We start from the raw sequence: 20,341 nt of genomic DNA, 5'->3' as shown, positions 1-20,341 counted from the left end.
ACAAACAGGGCCGGGATCCATGTGAAAAGCCCTCTGCTCATCCTGCTTTTTGCCTCAGCCACTCCCCTGCTGTGGTGAGGGGCTCGGTCACCCCGAGTGGCACCACACGGCTCCTCCACCCTGTGGCCGCAGTGTGACACACACCTCTCCCAGCACCTGCAGCGCCGCGGCAGCCCCTGCCCATCAACTCGGCATCAAAGAGTCCTGAACAAACACAGCGCTGTAATAAAGCCATAAATTTCTACAATCATTTTTATTAGTTATGGAAGAATCCCCACTAGTATTTACATAGTGCAAAAAAGCTGTTATTACTCCAAAAAGTACGGTAGACAGAACAGTTATCCTTCATACAGCAAAAAAGAAATGGAACAAACCCCTTCATATTGTATTTTATAATGGTTTTTCTACTACTTTAACCTAAATATTACTATAAATTTTAAGACATCGAAGATTAAACAGCTTTCCTTATTAGAATCTATTTAAAAAGTAAATTATATGAACTATTGATGAACATTTAGAACGTGGGCTGTGCCAACTGGGTTTCTACTTTCAGCATTACCATTCATTGGTGAGGAAGTTTTGGGTTAGACATTCTCATGTTTCCTTGTGTGTGGAAGGGTGAGCCCCCTGTTCCTGGTTTCTATGGCTTGTTTCTGCTGGGTTTTGTTCTGTTAACAAATTGCCATGTCTAATTTTTAAATGGCTGACACTGAAATCATCTGAACAGTTTCATTAGTTGGCACAACTTCACAAGAAATACTAAGTGACAGTTTCAGCAACAGCAGCTTTTCAAACAATAATACTTTTTTACATACATATTTAAAGTAACATTATTAAAATTTAAGCTTGTGTTAAAGAACTGGACAGAACCACATTGTGTAAGCTCCCACCCACCCATAAAGACACCTCTTAGCTTTACCAGAAGAACACCAACAAGTGCATTACTGAACATTTTCTATAATGAATTTTTAAAACACAGGTCAATACTCTCTGTCACTGTTTAACTCCAATCCTACAACAGCCTGCACACAACTTAAGCAGATAAACAGGCCACCAATTTAAGCCAGTGGCACTAACACTCCAAAGTATGTGTGAGCAGGATCAGGGCCTTTGCCTTAATCAGACATTGCTACTTGGTCCAACGAAGGACTGAAGTTCTTCAGAATTTTTCCCTTTTACAGATTTGTAATCCATGTTTTATTATTGACAGAGACACTTAAGAGTATTTATATAAATAGGTTGTATACATAGCCACCTCTATCAGTTTTAAAGATCCCTACCCCTACCACAGATACATTATTTTTGATTTTACCAGATAAAGTAAGTGGTGAAATCATTTCTATAAACAATGCCTTAAGAAAAGTAGATTTGTTTCCCAAATAATTATTTTCACAACAAAAATATCTATACACCTATAACTACAGAAACATCTTTTCATGGGGACAGTAACAACCTGTATAAACTGCACACTTTTACACTGAAATAGAAATTCAACTACTTTTTAAAAAAATCATGGTATTGTAGAACATTTGTATGCTTTCTTCTTAAATTCTGCTGATAATAGAACCAAAATTACCACAGTGAGATACTCTCCTTAAGTGCTTCAAGTGGCAAGGAACTTCCCTAATTTCCGATGCAAATGGATCACTCCCAAAGCAATTGCAATTTCATTCTTACAGTTATTGCTTATTCCCAGCTTATCAAAAAGGAAGCACTAAACCCAGTTTTCTTTACTCAGTTTCAGTTTGCTCCCCTAAGGGTGATCTGCCACATTTTAAAAAGAAACTAGTTCCTTATTTGCTGGCAAATTGAGAGATAATTATAAGTGCTGTACCACTTTCAAGAACTCTATTAAACTTGTAGCAAAACTGCAGTTAAATAGCGGGCTGAATATTACAAGACCTCTTTGATAGAAATGTCAGAAAACTTTAAAATGACAGTCCAAGTTCAGAAAGACATATAAAAAGATGCGCCTCTGATGTTAATACTTCAAGATCAAAAGTTATTTGAATCACTGGCACTGAAAAGGCTAAAGGAGGAACTACAAACACCTTTGTTTTTCCATGTTCTGGCCAAGTTTCGCCCTCAGTGTATGCACCGATCTCACCTGTGCCGAGAGGTGCTTACACATCCAAGGGCAAGGTTTGCTTGTCAGCAGTTCAAACACCTGTCATGTCCTAAAGCAAAAACTCTTAAAACATACAGACAGCAGAAATCTGCCATGGGGACAGTCAAAGGTTTAACATTCAGGAGGCATCATTCCTCAGTCCTTGTTTTCCTATGAAAGGCCTGTTCTACACCTAGGAGGATTACACTAAGGAGCTAAGAACGTGACACAACAGCCAGTTGTCACAGCAGCTCTCTACTGCTTATCTACATAGCATCTGCTATGCCTAGAGCTATCAAAGCATTATTTACATAATACACAGTTTCTATTATTCTCATTAGCATCCAAAAACCCAGGGCTAGATGACTTCTAAACCTGGAGTCTTATTTTCCCAGTGCAACTTAAAACACCAGCATCACTACTGCTATAAACATTGGTCCCATGTTCCTAAGTGTGGACTGAACACCCAACTCAGCTAATTTCAGTTTCCTGTGGTTTTCAGCCTACCCAGAGGCTTTTCATGCATTTTGATACAAGTGATAAAAAAAATTAAGTGAAATTAAAAGAAACATGTTTGCTATGAAAGTGTTATTCACGTGAGTTACTCTTTGGCTACCCCTGTGGTGAAGCTCTTGCTGCTGGCAGTTTCAGAATATCCCTTGCTAATACCAAAGATGGAAAACAGACTCCTGACGTGCAAGGTTTAGACACACTCCATCCTCAGTCTGAAACAAATTCATCACCAGTTAATGCATTTCACTCCAGTATTCAGAACAGAACACGGAACGATTCTCTAGCAACAGGTGGGTTTCAGAGAGGGCATCTTTTGTTTCTTTTACCTCTGCACCACTGAAATACTTCCCCAAACTACAGGGCACTTCCTCATGTCCTGGAATAACTACTTTCTTCTCTATCTGGAGGTCAACTCCTAAAGCTGTTACAGCTGCAAGAAGAGACAAAGAGGTCACGTTTTCAGCAGTAGTTCTTCAGATCCATCCTGGCCAGGATCACAGCATGTAGGTGAAGGCAGAGATAGCCACCACATCATTCACACTTGCTCTTAAAGGATTATTCTTGCTTTTTGCAGTGTTATGCAGAATACAAAATGCAAAACAGCATTCCTGAGGTAAGTGACAGGAGAGAGAGGAAGTCATCAGTTTACTAAAAGCCCTGAATAGGGATTATGGTTAATGAGTCACTTAGTGTGGTTTGGCAGACAGCAACTGCAGAGAGAATGGGGAATTTTTGTTTTCTTTCCTGTTTTGTTTTGGTTTTTTTTAATGCAATATTTCTACCTTGTAAAGAAAACCTGCAAAAACATTAATTGCATCCCTCTGGTTTAAAGTTTTTCTGGAATCAAAGTTATTATAGCTTATTGTAACCATTTCAGCTATCAGCAGCTTTTTAATGATGCATTCACCAAGATCAACTAAAAAGCTGCATCAATCTTAGCATAAGAATCACACACAATTTCTCTACTGTTTAATTCTCATTAAGATTGCAAATGGCTTTTTCTAGCTTTTCATGAAAGAGAATCAAAATTTTCTTTTTATTTCTAGATAGAATTAGAAAGTCATGGCCAAATACACTGACAGGCCTAGTATAACACCATACCAACCAACATGAACTGTTGGTAATTTGTCAGTGTTAATGTAGGTTACCTGTTTGAAAATAAGCTTAAGAGTCACAACTTCAAAGAATTTTTCTTAAAACTGGTCAGTTACAAGATGTTTCCTTTTACAAAACATCAAATGAATGCTTACTGACAACTTTTCCACACAGTTTCTAATCTGGGAAATCAATACTGATTAAGAGCTAAGATAGTTTTAAAATCAAAAAAGTAACAGACAACTACAAAAATATCATTGTGAATTAAATACAAGTATTAAATGTTTAACAGTGCAAAATGTTGAGATGAAGCATATGGAATAATGGCTGCAACCTTTACAACAGTTAGTTTTACTGTAGTTTCTAAAAAGTTCCTGAGTTCCTGCTTATTTTTACGGCATATAGATGGAATCTGTGTGTTCTTTGTTCAAAGAGCTGCAGATGGTGGGTTTATGTTGAGTGTTACTTGCGTGCTTTTCATTTGTCCATTCCTCCCCATCAGTGCCGGGATCAGCCTGCTCTGAGGTCTCCATTTCTTCCTCTTCACTTTGTTCAGCATTGTCTTCCTCAGCACCACTAAGGGTCTTCCCGAGCTGCAGCGTCTCCATAGTTCTCTGGGTCTCTGAAACCCAAGATTCAATTCTGCTATTAAGCTGAACTTCTACAGAAATTGGTTCGTGGGCATAATCTTCATCATCGTCATCTTCCTCTTCCTCCTCCTCTTCCAGCATTCCTGGCACAAGGGTACTGGTGGTACTGGTCATGGAGGAATTCAAAAGGTCTCGGCAGCTGCCATCCAGGGATCCTGTTTCTGTACTCTGCTGTGAGGCCCATTCCAGGTTGTCATCTGGTTTCACCTCATCTTTGTCACCTGGCGTGGCTTTCCCGTGATTTGTTGCTGAGGTAGTGCCAGCTGTAGCCAGAGGTGGTTGTTTATTAAGAGTGGTTTTTTCCATTTGGCCATTACCAGCTTTTTCTGGTACTGCAGCCTTGCACACGGATTCTCTCTCATTTTCAGAGTTCTCTAACCCATCAGATGTTTCCACCATATTTCTCCAGTTTGTTTCTACAAATTTTGAAAGAAGTTGAAGTAGGAAACATTAATTCCTTGTACATAAGAATATCTCTCCTGAGCATGCAACAACAGCCTAAATAGCAAAATGAGCTAATATTAATATTATTCTATGCTTTCTAGAAACATTCCTACTAGAAAAAAGAGGAAGAAGGGAAAAGGAGAGACAACAGAAAGAGCTGTTAATAACTTTGGGTTTTTACAGTACCCCAAAGCAGACATTCCAAAGTTGAAAGTTTGTGCCACTTAGTTTCCTGTGTAAACACCAACTGTAGTACTAGGAATAGTTAAAGAGGTTACTCTCAAGTATAAATTAAAAGAAGAAAATTGCCACCATCTTAAGTTATTATTTAAGGATTACTTATAAAACATCTAACTCCTGAAATGAATTTAAGATACCACAAAAAAGAATTCACTAAAAAGACAACAACATTCTCTTTAATTCACTCTCAGAATCAAAAAAGAAGGCTTTAGACTTCTAACAAGTAGTCTCCCTTTTATATTCTTTTTCATCTGGGCTTAAGCAACTGGATCAATGAACTCCCCTTTCCTCACAGTAGAATCACTCACTGCCATCTCAAGTTTAAAAATGTAAGCTACATTAAACATGTCCTATCTTCAGAGACCTCATATTTTAGTTCCTGCTGCCATCAGTTCTTCCTCAGTCATATGATCAATCCTGTGCTATCAGTTTTAAAACAGTTCAATAAAACTGGAGAAGCCACCTACACTGATGTTAGATACCTATAACACTTCTGAGGATAGAAATTATTGTTTCCTATATTTTTTCAGGGAAAAAATTACTTCTGAAATTTACTGAAATCTAGCTGATCTCTTCTTATCCCTGGACATTGCAGAATACTCTAACCTAGGAAGAAGGATTGCATCTTTAGTACATTTCACAACAAACAAACATCATTTGGAAAACCCCAGCTTCTATTTCCAAAGGTAAGCTTTCAGCTCCTTACCATATTCTTTCTCATTGACCTCAGAGATGGGTTCAGAAATAACACTACAGAAGGAGATGGCACTTGCTGCAGAGGGGTTACGAGAATGGCCCATGTGATGTGGGGCCTTCTTGACGTTCTTCAAGGCTTCTTCTGCCTGTTCCTGCTCCATTGCAGCCACCATGTCCCTGTAGGCCTTCCTGGCCTCTTCAGTCAGGGATACCAGCTTATTGAACAGATCCTAAGTACAAAGGCAGTTTTATCAGCAGTAATTCTTACTAATAGTTTTCACTTTACTCCTTTCAGTCCAAGGTATACCACATATGAACCTCAAGATTAGCACCAAATACCTCAACTTTAACTAAGAATTGGTTGTTCTCTGTATTAAAAACACCACTCCAGGTTTATGCAACTTTGAGGAGATGGACATACTTTAGGATACTCTTTTTCTTACATTCTTAAGCCTTCCAGAGAATTTCAGATTACAGTTTAAGTCTGTTTAAAATCTACATATGATGTGACCAAAGTGTTTTAGCACAGTCTCTCAGTACCATAAAACTGGATTTCAAAGAAAAGACACCATAATATAGATGAGGTCAGGGTTATTATCAAAGGTGTATTAGGTGTGCTCCAATGCCAAAACAATTCTTTACTACATAATTGTTTAGTCCAGCCACCTCTGTGATTGGAATGAATGACTCACCTCAGCACCTGAGTAGTTGAAGATGCCCACAACACTAACAGGAACCAGCTTGTTCACACAGCGGCCGAGGGCCTTGCGGCCCAGAGCAAACACAAATGGAATTTCTTGTTCCCGTGCCATGGCTATTACATTATAGAGAGCTTCATCTAGTCCACCTTGAAGAAAGCAATTTTAAATAGATATCTAGTCACTTGAAGTCATCATATGGCATGATACAATCCTCTAATCCACTTTAACTGCAATTAGCCAGTAAAACTTCGATACACACATCAGCAGCTTCCTATGTCCCAGAGGATAACACACAATACATTTCAAGGGTAGTGAATGAGTACAGATGAAGGTGATATTCTGTATTCTCTATTAGTTCTGCACACAAACCAGAGTTTCACAGGTCTTTTCTTAAGAGAGCTTTGTTCTCCTATCTCAGGAAGCCTCTGTTTATACTTCTGTTTGTGGCAAAATGCTTTGGTTGGCTAACTAACAATTCACATTCTTCTTAAGGAACCTTCCTAAAAAGCACCCAGAGCTCAGGACTCTCTGCAAGGTGTATTGAACACAGAAGGACATAACACACAGAGTAAATTTCAATTCTACAGTACCTATTCTTCTTAAAGTTTTTCACCCTCATGAACAAATTTCTTCCAGAACAGAACAGAAAGGAATAAATGTGGAATGGCAATTACCCAGTTGGAGTCTGGAATGTTACATCATACATAATAATAAATGCTTCTAACCTTGCTAATTAACACATTTAATCAGCACAAGAAAACTGAAAAGAGCCAAGTGCACCACTTGTTTTTATCATTTATACCTTTTGACTGAATTTTTTCACAGTTGGGGGATATGATGACACACTTGATCTTGTTTAGTTTCATGTGCTTTGTAACCTCACGTAACCCCATGACAAGTCTCCTCCTGGCTTTGGCTCTCGTGGGATCCTTTTGGTAAATCCGCTCCTGGAAGCTGACGAGCTCTTGCAATAGCAGAGTCACGCACTCATCTATTTCTTTACTTAGAACTTGGTTACAGTATCTGTCAATTCAAAACAAGATTGACAAGAGTCAGCATTGCTGCTTCACAAATGTTAGCATAACCAATGTTTCACCCGGCCTTTTTGCAAATAAAAATAATTTTACTTCCTCAGAACAGTCATTTAGCTTTTACTAAAGTCATTAAAAGGATTTAGAAATCAGACTGCAAACTGTAAGTTAGAAACACATCCATAAAACATTTGTATTTGTAGTAATATCCCTTATTTCAAGAAGCCAATCAAAAATAATATTTAAAGTACTAACAAATACTGCAATAAGTGCCACAAGCAATTTTCCTCTACTTAATTTAGTACATTACAAAGATTTTATTAATTGCCATTAATAAAAAAGCCCTAACACATTAAGAGGTACTATTACAGTATTTTAAGCATTCCTAAGTATTCCTTCCTTTCCCATTCTAAGCATACATAGCCTTCCTTCAAGAAATATTTTGCAGAGAATACTTCCACCTGGCTTACTTGCTGTGGCAACAAAAGAAAGTCTCAAGTGAGTGTTTGTTCATCTATACACACATTTGTGTGCAAAAACAAGCGATCCATTTAGGGGAAAAAAAAGAAAATACTTGCAGAACCTTCTATTTCTGAAAGGGAAGCTTATGTTCATTAAGCTCCTAAGTCTAAATCTACCCACACGTGAAACACAAGGGTGACTGAAGTGCAAGTCTTGAATTTATATTAAAAAAGCAAAACTCTTACTCTCTGAATCTCTTGCTGTGAATTTTGGTTATTGCAGAAGATGCCATTGGACTGCCTATTCCAGAACTAGCAGGTGAACCCTGTGACACTGGGGTCATGCAGTATGGAGAATTCTGACTTGCTGGAGAAAGTGAAGTATCACTAGGCATACTCAGACCAGTTTCTGAAAGGCAATTTTTAAACATTACAAAATACAAATACATTTTTTTAATGTGAAAGAAACAGAACCACACTTCTTGTGTTATCACTCCCTTCCTTTGTCCAAATTCCATTTTGAAAACCTAAACATTATTCTTCCCTCCCCTTCTGGAGGGGTAGGAGAAAGGGGAGAAAATAAACTGAACACACATCCACCACTTAGCATGGACTGGATAAATAAGCAGTATTTGAATATTCATTAAAAAATATCTTGAGGTTACTTTGGGAACTTGATAAAACAAAAGAAAAAAACCTGTTTAAATGTTATTACTTCTTCCAATAATTCCTTACTATTTATATATATATATAAAATACTCAACTAACTTATTCCTAGAATGCCTAGGATTTTCCCACTCTAGTCAGACAGGTCCATTCAGAAGAAAAACTTATCAAGCAGTACATGCAGAATCCTCACAGACACCTCCTTCCCCCACTCCCACTGCCCCAAACATGTTGAAGACATGGAAAATTCATTGAAGTTTCTCAGTTGCTCAGGCCTGCTGCTGCAAACTGACAATTCCAAAATTGCAGCTGATTGACATGTTCAACAAACTGGAGAAATCTATTTACAGTTTGCAACTTCTATATCTGGAAAACTTTCAGTATGTTCATCATTAAAAAGTACTGTGATCAACATAGCATGGTTGACAGGAGTCACATTTTTCTTGCTTATCAAAAATACTATCAACTCTGACATGTGGTGGGAACAACCACTTGAGATGATAATTAAAATGCTGTATGGAGATCATGTACTGAGAACACACAGTGTATTGAGCCTTCCACAGCTGAGGGACAGCTAAGAAGAGAAACATATTTTATGTTTCTCTTCTTATGTCAATTGTGTGGCATAAGAAGAGAAGCATAAAATATGAAAATAAGCAGATTAGTATAGCTGAGGGGGAGTGATGGGCATCTAGAGACAGAGACCAACCTTCCTGAGAGGCCAGCTCCTGAGACTGGTCAGCAGTCAAGTTTAAATGAGCCTCCTTCTGTTCATCAGAACCCAGAAGGCTGTGGTCAGCTGACAAACGGCCTTTCTTCTCTTCTCTCTCTTTCAAAATAATCTAGAAACAAAACCAACAGCTGTCAGCATCTGAAAATTAGATATACCTGTAAATAAAAACATCCCTTTCACTGAACATAACAATGTTAAACAGGTTGTTTTGAACCTTCCTACTCATGCCAGGTTAGAAACCCTGGAAATCATTTCAAGTTTCCTCTTGGATTACAAAGAGTATTTCACTGCAGCATTTTACAGATGGTATACTCAATACTCACACACTTCTACAGAAATAGTACTTTCAGTAGTTTAAGTACTTTCACAGCTTCCTTTCTGATACATAACATTCACTTATTAACAATTCCTCATCCCCATGCCTGTAAAAGAATACCTAATGCAAGCATACCAATCATCTTTATAAAGCACCTCAATAAAGACAACCCTTTCTATAAAAGACAGGAAAGTGAAAAGGTGAGTAGCCATGGAAATACTGGTATTACTATCATTTTTAATAGCAAAAACATAAAAGCCTTGACAACAAAGAGTTTAGAAAACTTTTCTGAACAGGTGAATTCCTCTAACTCAGATCACAGGCCAGTCAGAAAAAGGCCTGCGTTTTTAGGGGTCACTTTTTTATATTTTACCTTCTGATCTCCATATATATACACTCTGTTCCTTCTGCATATATATAATTTATGATTGTGTGAATATAGATATATACAAGCAATTAATTATTTCTAAGCTTACTCAAAAATTGTGGGTTTGCTTCAAGTTCTTTACCCATCTCTATAAAAAGGAGTAAGAAAAACTAAGGTTAGCATACTAAATTGACTAGGAATCAGCCACATGAAAAACCTATGGAAGCTTTTCCATGTGTCCTGATGCCTGCAGTTAAAAAAAGAAAACACCCTTGCAATCTGTATTGAGATACATTTTTATTAACTTCAACTGATTATGCAGATATCAAAGTTATGTTGTTATGTCTAGATCCAAAGGAGAGGGCATCAATTTAACAGAACTGGAGGCAAAAGCTCATAATTCCCTTGCCCACTGCTCATGGGCAAGCAGTCTTCAACTAAGAAAACAACAGGGTTTTTTTTAAGATTATTTTTGAAGTATGAGTGTGGCTCAAAACACTCCAAGAGTGGCACATTTACCTTTTTAAGTGCTGTAGGGCGTTTCAGTTTTGCAATCTCTCTCTCTTTTCCTCTCTTCACTTTTGGGGCAGTCGAATCCAAAGGATTAAGGCAACCCATAGAGGGCTGTCCCTTTGTAAAGGACCTTCTGCTGGCAGATTCTTTGGTATGAAAGGGAGCAGCACTGCCAACTAAATACAAGATAGGTATTAGTTTCACCAAAAGCCATGTCAGCTTTATTTCAACACTGTTTTCAGAATTTCCACTGATGAATTCTCTAAGTAGATTTTCCTTCCTTGGAAAAAAAGCAGTTCATAATGACAGGAAAATTACATCATCAGATATTGTTGCTTCCAGATGGTTTTAAGCTTTCTTCAATTTAGCCTCATGTTTTAGGAAACTGTGGATTCCAGGAATTATTTTAATAAATGGTAAGGGGTCTCTCTCAAATGACTACATGTAGCTTTATTAGTGAGATGATTATGCTAAGATAAATTGCAAATATTTATCCAAACGTTGATTTTCAGTTTTTAAAGACTTGAATAGTTGACAGGACAAAACAGATGAGAGAGCAGAGCATGTAGTTAAGTGGATCTTTTGCCAGAAAGAATAAAACAAGTGCTGTCTCCAATGGAAATGCCAACAGTTCTTTGCTGAGCTTTGTTTGATATAACCTTGCCAACTTGAATTAATGTTTGAACACTGCTGAAACTCAAAGCAGGTAAAGGAACCAACACACCAGAAAGAAAAGGGTAACTATGTGCATAATGATGGACTCCAGGCTACATACAAGAGCTTAGGAATCAGACTGGCAGGGTTATAAGTAATTACAAAAATGTCAAGTCTGCATTTGGCAGCAAGTATTAAAAAAGCTAATTTAATGTTGTGTTGATAAAGACATAGCAAAAAAACATAATTAAGCCATTGTATACATTCATGATGGAACTATAACCTAATCTGTGTATGTCTGATCTTATTTTTAAAAGAATACAGTAGAACTAGACAAAGGTACAGAAAAAGAAATATGGATTCTCAGGAAAGATACTTCCAGAATTAAATAACTAAATAGAGTAGGATTCCTCAGAGACCTAACAGACATCTAAGAATCAGAAGAGGAAAGAAGGGAATAACTGCTCAGTCTTTGTAATACAAAGGCTGTGAAAGCTAACAAAATTTTGAGTTACAGCACAAAAAAACCCAATACTGACCTCCATCCCAAAAAAACACAGCAGAAAGAAAAGTTTCTCCACACATGTGGAGGATGTAGTAAGGTTACAATTCATTGCCACTGGACATTATGCATAGTAAAAGCATAAGGTAAAAACAACAGACAGTTAAAGAGAAAAATTTGATTTGAGTAAGCCTTGAGTCAGGAGACCTTGAACTATAAACAGCAGAAATGGGAAGAATATTCTAGTGACATATCCCTCCATAGCACAGTCAAAGGTATCCCCTCTTCCAAAGAGTATTTTATAAAAATCTTGAGTAGAGATGTTCCTGTCACATGTTCATTTCAGCACAGAATTACTCTCAGGACACAACTGAGTTTTGAATAGCAGATCTTCTTAAAAGGCATTTGGCCTCAGCTCCAGATGGATTTTCACCACTGTGTACAGCAGCTTAGAGGATGATAGCACATGTAATTTATTGAGAAATGCATTAAAAATAACCTTCCCAGGTTTTTAATCATGCTTATATTCAAAAGCTAAAACTTGACAGAAAGAAAAACATTTAAGATGCTCAGATCAATGACATTCATGCTGGCACAAAGTGTATTTAGGCATTGCCAGGCACATTAGAAATACCTGTGTATGAGAGAGGCCTGGTGTTGGTGATCTGACGAGCTTTCATTGCTTGCTGCTGCTTTTCAAGAGCTGCTAACATGTCACCCAAATCCAGCTGAACAGGGGTCTTGCTCTTCTTTCCAGCTGCTTTTGATAAAGCCTCCTACAACAGGAACATCACATACCATAAATACAAAGAAATGTGCCTGCAACATTCTCTACACAGGATTACTGCTATTGGAGATTAAGAGGAGCAACAGATAACAAATCCTCCTCTTGACCAAGTGCTGGGGGTGGGCAGGGTGCTACACACTTGAAGTTTTTTCTGTTCCATGCTTATCTCTGAATACTCTTGAGCTGTTGCAAGTGCTGCAGCCAAGGCCTTCTTCTTCTGACTTTTTGCACGCTTTGGTACAGAGGTTGTAATGGGAATTGGAGTTTGGACTATGTTGATTGGAGAATTCTCTGGTAAGTCATCCAACTAGAATTTTAAACAAAATGCAAAAAACCCACAGTTAAAAGACCTTTCTCTCCAGACCACCAATGGGGCATTTCAGAATCAAATCACCCAAGGTTTTGATTACCAGTATGACATCCTAATTAATTACAGCTAGCTGACACAAGCTAATTAATAAAACTACTTTATATTTCATTTCAATACAGGAAAGCTATTCTATTTAGCTCCAATGATGGCTTCAGAAGGTTTTCCAATCTGATTACTAAATAAAGAATTTCCCCCTCCCCAAGATTTCACATAGGCCTTGACTTTCCTGGAAAGCAGCCAAATAGATTAAGCAGTCTATAGGCACAATTCTGCAACAAAATATTTAAGTAGATTACATGCTAAAAAAAGTACCTTTCCAACAACTGCTCCCACAGCCTTAAAGCAGATGCAGTTTGAAATTAAAGAAACTACAAACTGTAATTATTTTGAAAAACTGACACCATTACTAAATATTTGCAGATTTAACAATTTTAAGAGATGTCTGCATAAAAGCATCATGATCCAGCCTGGGACAGTCTGTGATACTGAGTGCCTGCAACATGTATCTTACAATCTCATTAAAAGAGAAAAATCCTGAAGTTGTGTTGTTGGTTTTTTTTAAGATGGGTTCCCTTCACCACTTATTTTAATTGGCATTTCTTTAGCATCCAAGGCTGGTAACACAAAAACCCCAAGATCATCACAATTACTGACACGTAACTCTTGTAGCAGAGATTCCTAAAAAAATTACACAAACTGAATAGTTTCAAAAGACAATGCTTTGCAAAAGAAAATAATTACTTACTACTTTGGGTGAAATCTTCTGCTGGATGCTGCTACTTTTGCTGCTGCCATTGTCACTATTTAGCTCTGGAAACTCATCTTCATCCTAAACAATGCAGAAATTAAGAATAAAAAGGATGGAACCAAGGTCACCTGAGAAGCATCAACTGAAACTGCCTAAAGTAGAAAAATAAATTGAATGCCTAAGTCCCACATAAGCTAGAAGGGATTATGGGACACTAATAAAAAATAACGAAAAATTAGGAAAGCATTTCTGTATCCAAATAGTATTTTTTAAGAAAAATTTTCTTTTTTACACCAAAATAAAAAATACTATTAGAATTAGAGGGGATAAGCCAGTGAACACACCAATTTCTATTCACAAGTGAACAGAAAAAGTTACCTGAAGGCTGCTTATTTAATTTGTCAACCACAGTGTTCTAAATTACTGCACTCTCCACAACACCCACATACAAGTCTCTTTTTGTATACAATGCAAGGATCATCTAATAAATTAGTGACCTTGACTGTACACCCCTTGGAGTGAAACATTTTGTAACTTCCCACTGAGAACATCACTTATTCCACACACAACTGGCATTGCTACGGTGTGGAAAGGGTTTTCATACACCAGTACCTCAAAATACAGAGGTTCAGGGCTCTGCTCTGCTCGGCTCGCCTGGCTCGGAGCTAAAGGTTTTTCGTGTCGTTTCTGCAAACTCTGCATTCTTTCTGAAGATGTGCTGTGGTCTCTGCATCTGAAACCAGACTGAAAAACACAAATGTGATTGGCATTTTGTAATTTCAGTATTTCAAGCTACGGACATGCACGCACATAAAGCTGTCTCATCCCTGCTAATCAGCAACCAGGTACAGTTTTTAGAGGATAAATTGTGCTTCGGTGTTGTGGATTTTTTTTTTTTTGGTGAGGCTTTCTGGTGTGGTTTTTTGGTTGTATTTTTCTTTAAAGCCTGCACAAAAATTCTATAGACAGTACCAGATTATTCCTGCCCCTCAAGACAGTTAATCTTTAAATTTGTAACTTAAATAAAAAGGTTTCTTTTCGCCAAATATGAAGAAACTCAGGAGCTGCTGGTGACTAACAGCCATGAACCCCAAGGAACTGTCTGTTACCATGATCACTCCAAAGAACTTCCTCCCACTACATAATTATTCTGCATGCAGTTACTGCCTTTTCAACACATTTTTTATGACAATGCCCATGCACACAATTCTCTAAAGGCCAGAGACAGCAGCATAATGGTATAAGGATTCTTCTGTTTATTATGTGACAGGTTGGTGGAAACCCATGTGTGAGTAGTTGGCAAAAACCAGTGCATGACTTGAATTTCACACTTATACTTACCTATTTATCAAGAAAATTTCCTACAGACCTCATACCAATTTAGTTTCAACAGAAAATAGTTTCTAGGACAATTCTGCCTTGAGGTACAGTGAATTTGGCTGAGGCAGCCTCATTTAAAACTTTTTGTGCCAGCTTTGTTTTTAAATATCTAAAATAGCTGCTAGATTTAGAGCCTAAACTGTGACTGGATGAAAGAAAGTCTGGTTCTTCCTGCTCTTCCAATGCCATAAACTAACAATAGTGGCTTCCAAGGCCTCTGATTTGACAGCAGGTTATAAAAAGATTCAGAACTGCTACACTGCCAGATACAAGCATCCACAAACTTCTTTCTATAATAAACCCACAGTTACCAAACAGGAAGATTCAAGACAATTTAAGAATTCCATCTAAAAACCTAAACAGGCCAAGCTGGCTCACATATGTTTGCCCAAACAGGCACGTTTCTACACAGCTCCCACTTGGAGCTCAGATTTCTTGTCTGCAATAACAGAATTCAAGCAAAATCTATGTTCAAACACAGGCAAACGTTTCAGCTTTCTTTGTACCTCTCTGGATCACCTGCCCCAGTAAAATCTCTCAAAATTAGGAAGACAACCTTCTCCATTCTCCTCACATACTAATAGCAGAAATCCTGTCCCAACTGAAGGAAGTCTACAGAAAGATATTCAAGCTTCAGCATAAAAGAATTTTAAGCCATTAAGAAAAAATAAAAAATGTTTAAAAATGGTATGCTAATGTAAATTTTAAGAAGTTTTGAAGACAACAAGTGTGAGAACACAGGATTCTAGTTCACCAACACATCAGAATCTTTCTTTAGAAAGTTTGAGAATTTTTTTTCTTCTGAAGTGTGAATGGGTCAAAAACTGAACCAACTTTTCTACATCCACACTATCGTCATTTCACAGGTTGCTTTATATATCCAATGTTCTCCCTAGGCAGATACAGATAAAGCACAGGCTATAGGCAGAGAACTGTCAAGGATATTAAATTTTATATATCTATATAGAGCTAACTTACAAAACATACCCACTTAGAAATGAGCAAATGCACAAATAGACTTTAATGTTAACTTTCTATGCTGTTTTCATTAAATAGCTTCTGAATGTTAATTTTGTAATTCCCTCCAAATTCCTTATTTCCCCATATTTCAAAAAGCCCCAAATACTTCAATTGAGAACCACTGGCAGCATACCTGTGGATTGTTTCTTTGCTCAGCTTGTCTTCCACCTCTAGAAAAGGTTGGAGTTTTTTCAATCCAAGGTTTTTTTTGAGTTGCTTGGGAATTTACATTAGTCCAACCTATACCAGCTGAAAGAGAAGTGCCATCTATGAAAAATGGAATTAGTATCCAGAACATATCATAGTGATTCATATGCCACCAGAGCCAGGAACACAATCCTGATACAAATAAAGTTCTTGGAGAAAGTCTAATTCTCCTGTGACAACACTGACTTCCGTAGCTATTCTCAGATGTTGGCAGTTACCTTTGTGGAACATTCAAGCTGCCAAGAATTGATCACCACAAAGCAGTGAGAAAGGAATTCTTAGGTTCACATTCATATCTATTTCTGTTCAGTCTTAAATAGCAGTGCCTGGTATCACCTACTACTTCCAGACTAATCAAACTATTTGTTCATGGTATATGTAAAGCTTCTAAAAAGTATCAGTGCTTCTGAAATAGAGAATAAGAACTCCCTTGGTCTGTTACTACCCAGGTATGTACTGCAGTCCCTGAGGAAAAACTAAACAGGAGCACAGCTTTGTCTGAATGCTGCCACTGGAGTCTCTAGCTTTTTTTTTTAACTCATTAAAGAAAGACAGCTGTTAATAAATTATTAGTGATAGCTATATACTTGTTCATTCAGCAAGTAAGAGGTGTCTTAGTGGAGGTGGTTGGAAATCACAGTAAAGATGCATCCTCAGAAGTATCTGATCAGTTAGAGCAGCATGCTGAAGTAGATCAAGAGGTATGGAAAGCAAAAATACAAATGTGACCCAGCCAAATTTTAAACAGCTCACCAGTCAAGGCAATGCTTACTTGTATTTATTGATGGTTCTACAACCTGAAAAGGAAAAAAAACCAATTATTTTTGTAATTTTCATTAGTCTGTAGGCTACAAATATAGTTAAGTTACTCAGTTATGTTTACATACATTCATTGCACATGAATCTGTATTTCTTGAAGCCATAGCTGCAGCCTGGTTATTGCCATGCTTGGGACTACAGTAGCCACTGTCACTGTCAATGTCTGCCTCGCTTGCTCCCTGCTCACTGGAGGACTCTGCAGCAGGGTGAGAGGTTCTCCTGCGCCTGCCTTTTGACTTCCAAAGCATCGTGGAGGCGCTCTCAGAAAGTGACTTATTGGCTATATCTGAAGGAAAGTCTTCAAGAAACAATAAAAATAAAATTACTTGTGCAGGAGTTCGTAAGAGACGTGAAAAAGCTACACATCATAAAAACAAATAGAAAAAGCCAGTCTTTGCATTAAATCAGCATTTAATTTAAATTACATCTAGGTCCAACTGTTATTGATAACAAACTCCTTCAAGAGTTGGCAAAGTCTCTGCAGGAGAACCATGTCACTGCAACATTATAAGGTGACATACTGAGAAGGTATCTGCAACCATCAGCACCTTTTCTTCATTATCCTTTTGAGCTGCAAAGACTTCTCTTAAAAGCTGCACCTGAATCAGGTCCACCCTCTTTTAGAAAAGATGACAACTGACACGTAGTTCTAGTTATTTCCTACACCCAGAACTTAAAAATAAAATTACCTGTTTGCTGTGATGCATCAACCAACAAAACAATCTTTGATCTGTTCTCAGGACCTGATGAACTGGTCTCCTTCTGAGTGGCAACATTTTTCACTGGAGGACGTTTACTTTTTATGTGCATCTGTAGCTGCTGCTGCTGCTTTCAGACATTGCCACAAACACAAAAAAAATGTGATAAAAAATGAGATATGTGCTTCCTCTGCAAAGACATTTTCTTTATACACTTCTACTTATCCTATTCAAAAGCAGACTTACTTTTTGAATGACTGGTCCCCTGTTACTGCTTCTGCTCCGCTGAGTGGACAATGGAAAGACCTGGCCTGAGGGGCTGGGACGCTCAGTGCACTCTGTGGTTACTGCACTTACAGCATTTGCTGCTTGAAAGGGTGCAGGATAGGGCGTAGGGAAAGGATGATAGAAACCCATGACCTGAGCACAGGGTGCTGGCATCAGCTGATAGTAAGCATATTCTGTAGAAACAGGTGGCTGTGCAGATATTATAGGATAAGCAAGGTATGGTCCTGCAGGATTTGGGCTGGGTTGTTGCCATCTGATGTCATTGTTATATAATGGAAATTGCCTATTAAAAACAAACAAAAGGCAAGAATACTGCTCAGTAAGTCTTCCCCCTCTTAAAGAAAATTCAGGCCTTGATCACCCCTTCAAAAATAACAGTTCTATTATAATAAATTCCTAAACTCAACATATTCTCCACTAATAACGTGAAGAAAACTGGATACAGTTACACATAATACTGAATCAGCTACATGGCACCATGCTATGTTTCACCATGGCAGGAGCCAAGCAGGACACCCAAAGCTTGCTTCATTCAGATATTCAGACAAAAAAACCCTCCTGACTGCCCTAGATGATACAAGAGCACAGCTGGTGACTTTGGGAGGGATTTGTACCAGACCTTCATAGCCAAGAAAAAAACAAAACATAACAAAGAATATGATTGGAGAAAAGCAAAGGGAAGAATACAGTTAAAAGACTGAAGGCAGAGAAACTTCCTCCTCATACATGAAGGGTTAAACATGGTGAACAAAAACCTTAATATACAGCCCATAATCACTGACTCTTTTCAAGCCTCCAAGTTTAAACCCATTTAAAACCCAATCATCTTCCATGAAGATGACAACCACTTATTACCTGTTGGATTGATTTTCCTGTACAAATGGATAGCAAGTGATCAGGTAGCTAGGGATTGGAGTTGGTTCCATGCCATTAATTCCTCCACTGTCGTTAGGAAGTGCCATTGGGATCATTAGTGTTTCTGGACCCTTCTTCTGAGGAATAAATGGTTCTACTTCAGCTGACAGCTTGACATTCTGAAGAGAAAATAAATAATGCCTTCATTAATTACAATCATAAATTGCTTGGGAAAATTTAGATTGATAAAGTTGTACGCAAGAACCATGAACAGCAGGCAAACGGATGACAAGGCTACAGGATTCCTGCAGGACACCAAGAGAGGTGGAAAACAGTTGGCAAGAGCTTATTGCATCCTTCCAATCAATGCAGGGTGTAATACAGATCACTAACATTTAGCATTTGTGTTAACCTTTACAACTGCAATGCAAGCACTAATTAATTTAAAAGGGACTGAAGCCCAGATCTTGCAGAGGATATATGAGTCGGAGCACAGAACAAAACCAAATTAGAACTGTATGTGGAGCACAGTTGTGTAGGCTTTCAGAAGTGAAACCAACATATGGAAGATGTAGTAATGCCTGGCCTGCTCTACAAAACTGACCATGTTTCTAGGCAATTATAAAAAAGACTTTTCAGCACTAAACCGTAGTTTAACTGCTAAGAGATGATGCACCACAGAAGAACCCTCCCCACACACTCTAGCTGCACAACTTGGATGTATTTTAAAGTGTTAAGATTATGATTAAAGGTCGTCATGAAGAGGGCTCAGAAATAAGTTTTAAACTGTGCTTTCAAAGAAAACTATCTCCCTCAATCCTGAAGGTATCCTTAGTTTAAGATGGTTTTGCTCACATTTTTGGTTTTGTACAACATAGCTGCATCTTCCACTCAAACAACGAAAAATGCTGTATTCCATAAGACAACCGCAGAACCAAAGAACCCTTAAATTCTATATTCCACTATAACTTACATTCAGATGAAAATAATCTCTTTTTTGTACAAATATTTCAGCCTAATTATATGTGTCTCAGATTACTATCTCACAGAGTATCAAATACTAAGAAGATTTATTCTAAAGCAGACAAGAACTCCAGACATTTTTCCTTCCATATGCCTACAAAATAATCTCAAAGGTAACACATAACCTGTATGAGTACATGCTCTTATAGTAGAAAGATGAAATCCTAAATGTTTGCTGAGGACAGTCTTCTATCCTTGCTACTGCCTCCAGAACATCCACATGAGCTGAAACAGTTAAATGGGAGCTCTGGAAGTATCATAGCAAGTAGTCCCACACCCACCACACACTTCTCACTCCATGCCTGTGCTCTGTGTCACATCCACAATCCATCCTGAGACAGCCTTCCCACCCAATATCTGAACCTCCAAGTCCCAAAAGTACTTCTACTTAAATAAGATCCCATATTGGTTAGCATGGGAGTGAAAGAGGTGGGAAGGGCAAGTTCAAAAGTTTTTT

At 37.9% G+C, this 20,341-nt stretch overlaps 1 protein-coding gene across 3 annotated transcripts in view; it reads right to left on the bottom strand.

The window, feature by feature from the left end:
- Positions 1-234: 234 nt before the first annotated feature.
- SECISBP2L (SECIS binding protein 2 like) overlaps positions 235-20,341 on the bottom strand; it is a 28,021-nt gene continuing 7,914 nt past the window's right edge. The window contains exons 2-18 of one of the 3 annotated variants that reach the window (XM_071441478.1): positions 18,862-19,040; positions 17,965-18,289; positions 17,710-17,848; positions 17,089-17,318; positions 16,974-16,998; positions 16,128-16,243; positions 14,207-14,338; positions 13,592-13,675; positions 12,616-12,783; positions 12,324-12,465; positions 10,540-10,709; positions 9,314-9,446; positions 8,185-8,347; positions 7,249-7,469; positions 6,438-6,592; positions 5,756-5,975; positions 235-4,781 (exon numbers count right to left, since the gene is read on the bottom strand). In XM_071441478.1, the coding sequence (XP_071297579.1) occupies positions 4,108-4,781; positions 5,756-5,975; positions 6,438-6,592; positions 7,249-7,469; positions 8,185-8,347; positions 9,314-9,446; positions 10,540-10,709; positions 12,324-12,465; positions 12,616-12,783; positions 13,592-13,675; positions 14,207-14,338; positions 16,128-16,243; positions 16,974-16,998; positions 17,089-17,318; positions 17,710-17,848; positions 17,965-18,289; positions 18,862-19,040 (3,276 nt within the window). In that variant the 3' untranslated portion in view covers positions 235-4,107. Of the gene's footprint in view, positions 4,782-5,755; positions 5,976-6,437; positions 6,593-7,248; positions 7,470-8,184; positions 8,348-9,313; positions 9,447-10,539; positions 10,710-12,323; positions 12,466-12,615; positions 12,784-13,591; positions 13,676-14,206; positions 14,339-16,127; positions 16,255-16,973; positions 16,999-17,074; positions 17,319-17,709; positions 17,849-17,964; positions 18,290-18,861; positions 19,041-20,341 lie in introns of all 3 variants that reach the window. The other 2 variants (XM_071441480.1, XM_071441479.1) reach the window with 2 other exon arrangements.

Source organism: Agelaius tricolor, unplaced genomic scaffold (assembly GCF_023055355.1).
Source record: "Agelaius tricolor isolate 1412-34295 unplaced genomic scaffold, bAgeTri1.0.p SCAF_16, whole genome shotgun sequence".
In the NCBI taxonomy this organism is placed as follows: Eukaryota; Metazoa; Chordata; class Aves; order Passeriformes; family Icteridae; genus Agelaius; species Agelaius tricolor.
Note: the sequence above shows the minus strand (reverse complement) of the source record. Positions and strands in the feature narration are given on the sequence as shown.